General features: G+C 35.1%; 1 protein-coding gene across 7 annotated transcripts in view; it reads left to right on the top strand.

Moving 5' to 3' along the window:
• HACE1 (HECT domain and ankyrin repeat containing E3 ubiquitin protein ligase 1) overlaps positions 1–12,289 on the top strand; it is a 59,478-nt gene extending 47,189 nt beyond the window's left edge. For all 7 annotated transcript variants that reach the window (XM_074896100.1, XM_074896098.1, XM_074896097.1 and 4 more), the window contains 5 exons: positions 4,585–4,716; positions 5,369–5,467; positions 5,772–5,842; positions 10,868–10,981; positions 11,384–12,289. In XM_074896100.1, the coding sequence (XP_074752201.1) occupies positions 4,585–4,716; positions 5,369–5,467; positions 5,772–5,842; positions 10,868–10,981; positions 11,384–11,486 (519 nt within the window). In that variant the 3' untranslated portion in view covers positions 11,487–12,289. The remainder of the gene's footprint in view (positions 1–4,584; positions 4,717–5,368; positions 5,468–5,771; positions 5,843–10,867; positions 10,982–11,383) is intronic.
• The last annotated feature ends 400 nt before the right edge of the window (positions 12,290–12,689 follow it).

Genomic DNA, 12,689 nt, shown 5'->3' with positions numbered 1-12,689 from the left:
TTTTAAACAGTACTATTTCTGTAAGTGTTCAGGTTTGAGGTTCTTTCTGACAACTTTTGTAAGGAAAATAGGATCACCTTTAAATGAACGGTTTATTTTAAAAGTTACAAATATTTGTAATGTTAAGTCATGGGTATATATACTAGGAAGATAAAACAGTAGCAGTTGCAACATTACCTACAATTTTACTTTTAGCAAAGTGTGCTGTCAGCTAGGGCAGTCTGGCACTGGATTGTTCTACAGTAACATATGGATGATTGACAAAAACGCTGCAGGAAGATTTTTCAGCCATTTGCAAGTCATTTAGTCTGTATGGAAATAATCTACTATTTTAATTTACTTCAGTAGTAACAGCTTGGAAAGTCCCTAAGTTCTCTGCAGCATTAGTTCAAAAACAAATATGAAAAATGCAGCCAGATTTTGAAAATCATCTAGAAATCGATAAGCATCAGTCTAATTGAATTCTGCAGTTACCCACTAGATAGTTTTGAGTAAATGCAGGAGTGTCATGGGTTAGACCTGCAATTTTTTGTATCATTGACTTTTTTGATCCTTATGTCTGCTTTGTGTTTTGATTTTCATTTGTGTTGAGCTAGCCTAATTCGCTTTGTGTACACTGTTCATCTCTACCAGTCGTGTCGACAGCTGCTGTATTGGTAAATGGCCAGTTGGTGTCAGCATTTGTTCTAACAAAGTTTTAGTTTGTGTTGGAGCAATTGACACTGGATGCTTTTATGCTTAATCCCAATTTTCACTAAGGTAGTGTCATTCCAATAACAGGAATACATATTATTAGCCTGATTCTGAACTGTTTCCTGCAATATAGTCATTCATGAAAGAATACAGATGGTAAGACAAGTCTAATTGTGAAGGCAGTGGAGGATTAATTTCTTTCACCTGTTAAAGAAAACAAGGATGTTGATTCGTGTTTCTGGACAGTCGTAGCTTCTCAATATATAAAACAGTTGTACTTGACAGAAATTGTGGTTTCATAACAACTATGTAAAAACTGTTACCATTTAGCATGAAATTAGAAGTTTGCCCATATGAGGAGACCTCAGTCATTAGTGGGCTTAAATTGCTCTGTTAACTTCTGACTCTGGGCACAGACTAAAAAGGGTGGTTGAACATCATGTGTAGAACAGATGCAGCCATTCTAGCTCATCAGCCTTCCTCAGCTGTGGTGAGAGGGGAGAAGAGTTTGTGTAGCTTTTGTTTGAAAGGTGGTAAGAAACAGATTACTGTTGTGGTAGCTTTGAAACTGTAAATACTAATGGATTTTTTTTTTTTTTTTAATTTGAAGCTGTAAAATGTGAAATCAGCAAACATCTGTAAGATGGCACTCTCTCTTGTTCACTGATTTTGACAGTGGTGAACCAAGTTGTTGAAAACTATAGATCTGTGCATTAGTGGCATTTGGGGATTTTTCCCAGTTCTTTTAATGTGATGTGGTTTTGCAGTATGCTTTAGCTTAGTGGTTCTAACAGGTTAAACAGGAAAGCGTCTACTTTACTTTATAAACCATATTTTTTTTTCTTCCAAGACATATCCTCTTTTCTGCCTTTACCTGAGGAATAGAAGATCACTGTTTAAAAAACTCAGTGTATTTGCTATACCTCTGAGAGAAGAAATTTCAGCTTCTAAAGGAGTTTGCTATGTATGCACACTAGGAGATTACCTGTTTAATGGATAGCATTTTTTTAAAGTGAAATTGAGTGAATCTCTGTTGTTTAAAAAAACCCACTTTCAAACCAACAACTCAAAAAAACCCCAACCCCTATGCCAAAACGAAAACATAAAACCTCTGCACAGAAACCACCCAAACAGTCTATTTCCCTCTTATTTAAAACCAAGGTAAAAGATAGCAAATCCCCCACTGAGGAACTGTAGTAATAGCTGTCTGTAGAAAGCTGTTTTCTTTGAATGAGGGAATTTTCTTTTTTTACATCAACTGTGTAGTAGGGGAATGGTTGTGGGACCATACCTTGCAAATGTTCCAGTCTTGCAATTGGAGTGTCTATGTAGTGCCAATGGAAGTATCAGTTACAGAAGTGGTTTAACTGCTTTTTGTCATGGTCACGGAGAGACTTCGGAGAGAAAAGTCAGGCTTTGTCTAGTGTCCATGCTATGCATTTCTCTTTGTTCTTTGGTCTGTATATTTTTGCAGCTTTCTATTTACCTTTTTAGGACAGAAATAAAATTAGAGTTAGGCAAAGTTTGACCATATGCTATTTTTAAAAAATGGTGCAGATCTCCACAATCCTATGGCTTTCTCTGTCCTCCCAGGACTTGTCTGTCTGTGAGCTGGCTGTGCTGTTTGGCAGTAAAAAATTATGTGTTGTTTTTCAAACAGCTTTGGAATGGAGCTGCTCTCTGAGTCTGAACATCATAATGAACGTTGATCCTTGTCTTAGAGTATATGGGGATGTAAAATTGGGGAAGCATGATCTCTGCTTGATTTACCTCAAAGGAAAATACAGAACAACCCCTCACCCAAACTAGACTTTGTCATCGTATTTGTGATGCCTGTTTCATGTGTGTTCAATCAAATCTCCCTTCTTGGTAGAAAGCTGGATTGTACCTTTGATGTACTGTGTAGGAATGCATATGTAGGTCTGAAATTCCATAGATATTTCTGTTTTGTAATGTGCTCCTAAGGCTTCTGAGAGGGAATAAAATGTAAATGAAGTGAACAGAGAGAAAAACAAATTGACTATGGTTTTTTTGTTTACTGACATATATTATGTAAATTCTGCAGTACAGGTCTTTCAGCATGTGCCGGTGCTGATAGTCAGGATGCTTGGCATTTCTATTTAAAACATTTCTTGTTATACCTAAAGCACAGCAACTACTTTCTCTTAATGAAAGTGTTCAGTATAAATATTTTTGTAATGCAGAAAATAAGCTTGTCATATTTCTTATAATGGATTTTAAAAAAATTAGATTGTGAATTTTTCTTTCTAAAACCCTGTTTTCTGAATAGGCTAATTTATGTAACAGCGATTTAAGAGATGTAAAACAAGTATTTCTGATTACTGAAGACCAGTATTAACAATACATCTAATCCTGATATTGCTAAAGTTTGTGATTTCTTCCTGGAGCTCATAAGATCTATTCGCAGAGGCTGTCTTTCATCTAGTGCAGTTAATCTCCGTTGGCTATCCCTCTAATTCCTTAGAGAAGGGAGGTGTTTTCAGTTCCACTGGCAGTAGAAGCAACCTAGGGAGTTTATTAGATTGAAACTAGATTTTTGGGAACAGCTCTGCAGTTGAAGATATGATTAGGTAACGTACCTCTTCTTCAGAGCACTTCACAGATTGTCTTCTCACTCTAATAAAATGGTGGTAATGCATTTAAAAATTTTCCAGTTGCAGAGCAAATGACAACCCCTCTATATTTCTCTGAATGTAAGGAACTGCCTATGAAAAATATTATTCTGTTTTGGAATGTTTCATACTTCATTCTGTTTTTCTGAAGGGGAGGAAAGAAAGGGTGCTTGGTTGTTTTTATGCAGGTTCAGAACCTAAAAGTTTAGGTTAATTTTTTAAAAATTAAAAATTAAGGTAGTATTTTTGTTAGTTTATTGTATTGAAGGATGGTGATAGTTTAATTGGGAGATATGTTTTTTGATTTCATTATTAAAAATCACTATTAGGAAGTCAAAACATTACTTTGAAACTGAGTACCTTAAATAATCTTGTTCTTAGGAATCTCTTTTCTTGAGTAAAGAAACTTTACTAGATTTGCATAGTTGTGAGGGTAGATGAGACGTGTTTATACAGCTTGAATGTAGGCACGTTTGTCTGTCTCATTCTAAAAACCTTCCTCCATTAACTGCCTCCTAGGCTTTTGTGTTTTCAGCAAAAGCAGAGTTCTGGTGGATTGCCTTTCTTACTGTCATCTTTTAAAGGGAACGAGCCCCTAAATCTCCAAAGCATGTGAACCATGATATTGTCCACACGGTTATGGTATAAATGCTTTCCTGGTTTTTTTCTTTTTTAAAAACTGAGGAGAATTTTCAGGACTTCCTTAAAGAAACTGAAATTGTTCCTAAGACAACAAAGCTTTCACTGTGTAAGTAGTATATTCTTTTAGACTTACAGAGATGGGGGAAAGCAAGAAAGCTTTTTGGCTCACAAATATTCCTTCAGAAGTTTACCCTTTTTCCTGAGTTATGTCAGTTTCCCTAATGGAATATTTTTCTTTGGAAACATTGCCTCGTTTATATCTTTAGATGATCACAATGGTGGTTGTATTAGATGCAGTTATGATGAACTGAGTTTTATTCGCTTCCTTTATCTTAGTCCCTGTTTTTTGGTTCATTTGTGTTGTGATTTAAACAATTCTGTCTGGGAATTGTCTTTGGAAGGAAAGAACAGAGAAGAGCAGAAGGGGCTCTGAACTCTTGAGGGGTCCTTTGAATTATTTTGGGTTACTTCTGTGTGTGAAAAGGGCATGGGGACTCTTAACATCTTACAGTAAATGAGATTTGTAATGTATTGAGGACTGCATTTGTGAGTGAGTTTGCATGAGCACTATGTATTTTTGCTTTTGCATATCTTAATGTTGTTTTCTGCATTGCAGGCTGAGTATGTCCAGCTTGTCACAGAGCTTAGAATGACAAGAGCCATTCAGCCTCAGATAAATGCCTTTTTACAAGGCTTCCATATGTTCATTCCACCGTCTTTGATCCAGCTTTTTGATGAATATGAACTGGTAAGCAGAAATGCCTATATTTTTAATAAATATTTTGTCCAGCATACTTTATCAGTAGTGTAATGACGTAGTAGTAAAGCTCGGTACCCACAAAATAAACATTTTCTATCTTTGGTTCTGTTTTCTGGGCATCTATCAGTGAGGATCTCAATATGTGTATTCCTGCTTATCCTAATTACTTAGAATGACCGTCTTCCTGGAATGTGATAACTTCATGTGCCAGTGATAAATGTCTTAAATTGTAATTTCTAAATGGAATCAGGATGATGTGACCTTGAAGACATTTCATATTTTCTTTAAGGGGACAGAAGTCCTTTAAAAGTAAGGAGATGCTGTCTGTTGTCTTTTTCTGAGTCACAGAATCAAATTCCAATAAGTTTTTGTGGTGGTTTGATCTGTAACCAACACGTTTCAAGTTTTGTCTCAAGTCATGCCAAAACTCAGAGCTTTTTTCTTTTAAGTTCCTTGACAATAGTTTCTATCTCTGGGTACTGTGTACTTAAATGAAACAGATCACATGAAGTTACTTGAATTCAAGAATCTTCTTGTAATTTTTATACTTCTTAAAACATTACTTTTTAAAGCAACATGAACACTTGAAATTAATGGTTAGTCAGGAAGACTAATCACAATCTGTGTGCTTCTTCTGAAGGAGCTTTTGTTGTCTGGTATGCCAGAAATTGATGTGAATGATTGGTTAAAAAATACAGAATACACCAGTGGCTATGAGAGAGGAGACCAAGTTATTCAGGTAAATTTTTTTTTAATAATATTTTAATTCAAAAAAGGTGTTTTTGATGTTGTAATTTTCTCTCTGTTTTTGTGGAAGTTTATTTTGGCTGAAATTTGTAGAGGTTTATTTATTATTTAATATATATCTATTAATATATTTATATTATTCCTACATTAAGTGATTTAGTTATGTATAAATTTCATATGAAAATTTCTATCATTTAACTAACAAACACACATATTCCATCTATCGTTGTACCATTATATTTTCAAGTACTTCAAGTATTTAATAGAAAATACAAACTAACTTGTTTTTCATTTAGTGGTTCTGGGATGTTGTAGAAGAACTAACTCAGGAAGAGAGAGTATTACTTCTGCAGTTCGTTACTGGCAGGTGAGAAGCTCTTCTGTAGCAACAGATATATTGTCAGTATACTCTGAAATAAGTCCAGAGATTTCAGATTACCATACAACATCACCCAACTAGAAACTGTTTTGCATACTTTGGTGTTCTGTATGTTGATCAAAGTGGACAAAGTATGTGTTAAGACTTTTGCTGACTGTATTGCCAGCAAAATGATTGATTACGTACTTATTTTACTTGACTACTTTGCAAGAGGCCTTTGTTGCTGTCCCAGGCAATTTTTAACAAGGTGGTAGTGAATTTAACTGTGGTTTATATTCTTCTTCCTGTTGCATATTTATGTGACTCTTGGCTTCTCCAGTAATCGATACAGGCTTTAATATATGAGATAACTAGGTATCACTTCAGTCAATGTAAACAGAACATCATTCCCCTAAAGCTGAGTTGCATTTAACATTTAATGTGGTATGTCAAGCTCAAGTGAAGATGTGACTTTATGCAAAACTGTGTTTGGTTTATATAGGATTTCTGTCCTAAATTCTAGTTGTTCTTCAGGGAAAGCCACTTTGCCTTTATGGAAACGTGGGGGAAGGTTTTGAGCAATAAATGCCCCTGTGAGCTGGGTGAATTGCCAAGTTTGTGTATACAGACATTTTACAAAGTGGATCCATAGACAGACATGTAGCATCTGAGCTGTGTAATCCATGTCTTTTTCTGGTGGCAGATAGAGATCGCACCTTCTTAATTTGATATTCCCTTCATATTTTAGGATTAGTAGAGAAGTTGACCTTTTGTTCATAAGTTTTGTGGTTAAGTAGTGGTGAAGTACAAATTAAGATCATCAAAACTTGTCTTTTATACCAAGGAATTTCAGAGTCGTGGATATATTATCAAATGGCATGGTCTTCAAATTCTATTAGTTACACATGATTTATTATTAATTGCATTGTTTTTAGGGATCACAGATATCTTAAGCTAGTTCTGTGTACATCAGTCTTGTCTTTTTGTCCTTTGCAGAATTGATTCCTGCAGTTCTAACTGCCTATCTGTTGCACACCAGCTGATGGTCTGTCTTTCATTTTTAGTAGATGAGTCCATTTCTAAGTCTAGACAGCAAGTAAGCATCTTTAAGATGAAAGGTTACATTTCAAATGCTGCTTAAAACATTCCAAGTGATACCGAAGTGGTGTTCGCTCTTTTCATGGCATTTGGGATATCTACTGGATTCTATGGGATGCTTTCTAATAAGTAAACAATTATGTTGTCTGATTAATATGGGCTTGAGCACCATTCATTTTGGTCACAAATCATATGCTGTCATGTTCTTATCCATTTCTTGTTAGTAGGAAATAAGTTTTTGGTGTGCCTTCTAAGAAGTCTGGGCTGGAATGTAAAAACAGATTGCTTAGGGGTTTTTTTTTGTATCAGCTAGTAGGAACCCATTGTGTGTTTTCTTCAGCGATTGAAATTTAATAGGTATATTTTATTTTTCCATAAAAATTTAACCTTGTACCTCTTATAGTGGTATACAATTGATATTTTTGCAAATAAATTCCCAGACAGTCCTAGTTTCTGGGCATGAAAGATTTAGATACTGAGTTGTCCGTGAGCTAAAACACCATTTAGTCTAGTACAGGCCAGTATCTTAAGTAAAATTTTACATTAAAAGTATACCTGATTTCAAACTACAATCTTTTTCTGGCATTACATTTCCTTAGTGAAGAATTTGTTTCTCTATGTACTGGCTGGCAAGGCTGCATTCAGAATTTTCATTGCTTTCTACATTTCCCTGTAATCTTTTCTGCATATTCACTTGAGGTGGTTTTTTTTTTTTTTTTTTTTTTTTTGCGTGAAGCAGTATTATTCTTTCTTTCCAATCAAAAACTAGGAAATTAATTTAGTGAATTAGATAAAACAATTATATTTATAATTATGTCTTCAGTGTTTCTCTGACATTTCTAGATATTTCTTAAACTTTGTCTTTTATCTTCTTCCCTTATCCTTACACCTTTTTCTCTTCAATGTAATGAAGTCTTGCTTTGGAAATTTCAGTGGAGATACCATTGCATTGATCATTAATACCAATTTCAAGATATCTTTTAACAGTGAAGTAATTGTCATGAGCAGTGTTTGAATAGGAGATTCTGTCTGTTTGAAAGCCTTAGCATACTCAAGAAAAATTCCTACATACTCTTGTGCCTCGTGTTGAGGATCTGAAAGTTTACTTATGCACCACCTTCTCTTTCTCTGCTGACAGCTGCTTGACTTGGTATTGCCAATTCCACATGCTTTCACTTTTTTTTTCCTCCCTTCTTGATCTGTTTGGTGTTTATAATGGTATTTGGCTAAATTATTGTTAATTATCCATTGGCAACTTTTTATCGGGTTTTTACTTAACAGTTGGAGGGAAGTGTCATCTTATCATGATAAATTCTATTCTGTAGGTATCAGGATTACTGTTTAATTTAGGGGTCTAGTTTCTGTTGAGTAATAACATATATGCTGTTTTAAGGGAAATTCAGCGTATTTGATAAATATGAGAGACTACTTTAAAAAAAAACCCAAAACATAAGGAAACTGGCTTGAAGTATCTCTTCTGCACTGTTTTAATTTCAAGTAAATCTATGCAAAATCTGTAAGTGGAAAAATAGGTAGAAATGTTAGATGTGAACTTAAACATTTAATAGTGTTGAAGTCTCCAAAGCTATGAAATTGTATTGGTGCTCTTGCTGCAGTTTATTTGCATACTGAGTAGAAGAGGTAAGATCTTGTGATCTTATTTGCATGTATTTGGAAGGCTTTCTTTACTATATTGGCAGTGTTTTGCTTGGAAAGAAAGCTCATTCTTGGAGGCATAAATTGGCAGCCATCTATTACTTTTAAATGTTCAAAGTCCTGATCATACTATATGATTTTGCCCTGTTGTATGAAAAACATTTTAGTAAGCTAGATTGTAAAAGATTTTTAACTAATGGTGGACTGAATGAGAAATTTTCAACAGTTAAGTCTGTGTTTTATTGCTGATTTGAACATGAAGTTCTCTTGGTTCATTGGAGGGGAAGAAAAAAGTCACTGCAGAGGAGTCAGTGCTGTATTAGAAATGCGAGCCAAAACCATGATATAAAAGAGTACTGCTGTAAAATCTTTACAACTGTTCTGAACTGTGGCTGTGAGCACAATTCTGCGTGTCAGAAATAGCATGCTGCAAATAATGAGTACTTACATCCATTGTAGTTACCTTATGTGCCAGTGCTAGAACTGTATGCCTAGTGTTGCTGTCATGAAGCTAGTTGATACAGATTTGTGTGTTGGATACTATAGCTAGCTATTAAAGGTATGTTTAAAAAGTATTACTGCAAACTCTGTCCTAGCTCCTTAACGTTTGGCAGTAGCAACCCTTTCACATTTCTGCCAAGAGTTTTACTGTGAGTGGAAACATTACTTCATTCTTCTTTTTCCATTCTTAGTCCTGGTTTTTACAGTCATTTTGATTTTGTGAATATGGGAGCATTGCTTTTAATGTAAGTACCTGTAATCCAAAATTCTAACAGCTGTTATATATTTTATAGAAGGTTTAGTGTGTTTTATCAGATTCTTTTGTTGCTAGCTACAAAATTGCAGAATAGCTGAGGCTGGAAGGGACCTCTGGAGATTGTCTAGTTCAACCGCATGTTCAGAGCTGGGTCAGTTAGAGCTGGATGCTCAAGGTCTTGTCCAGTCAGGTTTTGACTGTTTCCAGGGGTGCAGACCCCTCAGCTTCTCTGGGCAACTTGTTCCAGTGTTCGTCCACCTCACAGTAAAGTAAGTTTTTCCCATGTTTAAATGAAATTTCCTGGATTTCAGTTTGTGCCCACTGCCTCCTGTCCTGTCCCTAGGGACCACTGGGTGCTTCATCTTGACACTTGTACTCAATCTTAGTTATTCCTCCCTTTGGGTATTTATATACATTGATCAAATTCCCCTGAGCCTTGTCTTCTCTAGGCTGAACAGTCCCAGCTTGCTCTCTTCCTTTGTCGTGTGCTTCAATCCCTTACTAGCTTCATGGCCCTGTGCTCGACATGCTGCAGTATGTCCCTGTCCCTCCTGTAGCTGGGAGCTTGGAGGTGGACTCCAGATGTTTCTGAGTACAGGAAAAGGAGCCTCCCTTAACCTGCTGGTGACATCCTTCCTGATGCAGCCCAAGATGCTGCTGCTGGCCGCCTTTGATGGAAGGATGAATTGCTGGCTCACATTCAACTTCTTTTGGTCCTTATCCTTTCATTATAGTTTCTTGATTTTTTTTTTTCCTTGGTGTGACAGCTATGCTAACAGCATTACCTTGTAATGCATACCAGCCTAAGTTGATATTCTAAAAATACCTGGATTTTATTCTATTTGTCCCTGTTAGTTTAAAAATATAGGGAGTGATTCTGAAGACTCCAGGGCTATTGTATGTTTACACCTTGAGAAATCCTTGAATAATATATTGGTAAAAGGAAAAAAAAATTGGGTAATATGAATAAGCGAGAATGCATTCCTGAAGATGCTAGTGATTTTTTCAGTGTGTTCTGGTTTTGCTGTAGGTTGTCACTGGGTGATAGTGTGACTGATTTAATGGTTTCCTTACATACTTGAAATATGTGGTCTGAAATAGTAAATGAAGACATGTCAAGGACACTGGTCAGTTGTGCCCCAGATAGTAATCGGGAGAATAAAATTTTGATGATGCAGTATTTCTTAAACTGTAAATACAAATAACCATAGATGTTTGCCTAAACTGAGATAACATTCTGTAATAAAAACTGGTTGTAGAAATGAGACTTCTCAAACAGAATTGTCTTAAATATCATTCAGACAATTTGATGCCTAATGTAAATGGACAAATGTGTTAATTCAACATTGTAATTAAAAACATTCAGACAATGAGAATTTTGATATGGGTAAGAAAGGGAGAAGCTTGATAAAAGTATTAGTAACTGATCACATGTAGCAGTAACAGACTTTTGCAGTGTAAATATTGTATATTTTTTGCTTATAACATTCTTGTAATGGTCTAATTTTTGTGAATTTTCTCAGTTCCAGGGTGCCTCATGGTGGCTTTGCCCATATAATGGGTGGCAGTGGTTTGCAAAATTTTACAATTGCTGCTGTGCCATATACTGCAAATCTTTTACCAACATCAAGCACGTGGTATGTTAACTAGTCTCACTGAAATATCTTTTCATGTTGGTCACAGTCAAAAGTACAGTTATTTTGAATGGTTTCACTAAAAGGCCAAAAAAAAAAATCTAGACGGAGAGTATTCAGTGATGTTATGTTTGCTCATTGCTTGCAACTTAATTTTGCTTAACTAAAGGCAGTGGGATCAATAAGGGAATACTCAAGTTAAATTATTGTATTACAATTTACTGAAGTGAAAAAAAGAACATAAAAAACCCCCTCCTGCAATATATTCGAGTGCTCAGTGGTACTGTAATTCAGCACAGGTTTGTTTTCTTTCATAAATGTGACATCTCCAGGGTTTTCAATCAGAAAACTTTACTGTTGGTTTTCTTGCTGAGCTATGATGTGGCTTTATTCTTTTCTTTTCAGTATCAACATGCTCAAGTTACCTGAATACCCAAGTAAAGAAATCCTTAAGGACAGGCTTCTTGTGGCATTGCACTGCGGAAGCTATGGTTACACAATGGCATAACACAGTCTAGAAAACTCATCTGACTACTGATGTGCACTTCCAAGTGGCAGAAGTAATTTTGGAAACTGTCAGTAGAAAAGTTGCTGAGATGCTGTAGCCCATTGGCAGGGCTGGGCTTCAGAATTCATACAGGATCATCGACTTTTCCTCTGTTATATGTTGTCAAAGTAGCTTTGATACTGTCATGACAAACTTCTCAATATGCTGTGTTTTAATTTTTAAGAATGACAGATCTGAATGGAAATCGGTTTACATGCTTTTCATTATTACTTCAGTCTGAATCAGAAAGTTTGTCAGAATCACTTTCCACAGTTTACTTTTGACTTTCAGCTGTATGGTTGAATGACATTTGTGTTTCAGTTTACTTTGCACTCAGATGGCATACTGCTAATGGACAGACTTGTACTTTATGCCTTGTTGCATGTGAAAGTGCCATTTATTTTTTCAGAGAACACTATAGAAAGTTCAATTTGGATATTGTACAGTAAGACAGATCTGATGTATTTTCCATTTCTTTGCATAGTAACAGAAATAAAATTTTATAACTTTTTAGTATTTTAATGTACATAATATGTAAAGATTAGACTGTTATCACTGGAAGAAATAACAGATGAAGTTAATATCTAATTTATATTAGAATTTACACTATATTCTACTAAATATTTAAAGTATTTGTGACTTTATAGTCAACTTGCAGTTTAGAATTTGTAAATATTATTTAAGATCTAGATCCATTTGTTTGAATGCCTTTATTCTTTCCTTGACATATCTGTATGTTCAAAAAGTATTATTAAATTTTAATATTTTTACCAGAATCTGAATGTGACAAGTTTGCGTGTCTTTGGGTGGTTTATTCTTTTTTCCCCAGAATTTTATTCATTTTACTATAATTTAAATTGTCATGGAAGCAGCATTTGAGAAGGACATAAGCAAACCACACAAGGGACCTGAGCTTATTGAGGTTAACTGGCAAGACTATAATAATTAGAATCTCATGTCAAAATTTATATAAAATTAGAATATATTACTCAACTAATATGAAAAATATGAAGCCATGCCTCATTGGTGTAAGTTTTTGATAAGTATCTGTACATGTTGGGGTAGATGGTACATTTGCATGACTACTTTTTAGGAACCTTAGAGTAGGGTCTACATTATTGTTTTCGTTCAGGCTCTAGGTGTGTTTTCTTCGTTTTGTTTGAT

Source organism: Athene noctua, chromosome 1, assembly GCF_965140245.1.
Source record: "Athene noctua chromosome 1, bAthNoc1.hap1.1, whole genome shotgun sequence".
Classification (NCBI taxonomy): domain Eukaryota; kingdom Metazoa; phylum Chordata; class Aves; order Strigiformes; family Strigidae; genus Athene; species Athene noctua.
This window is presented reverse-complemented; position numbering and strand designations above follow the sequence as displayed.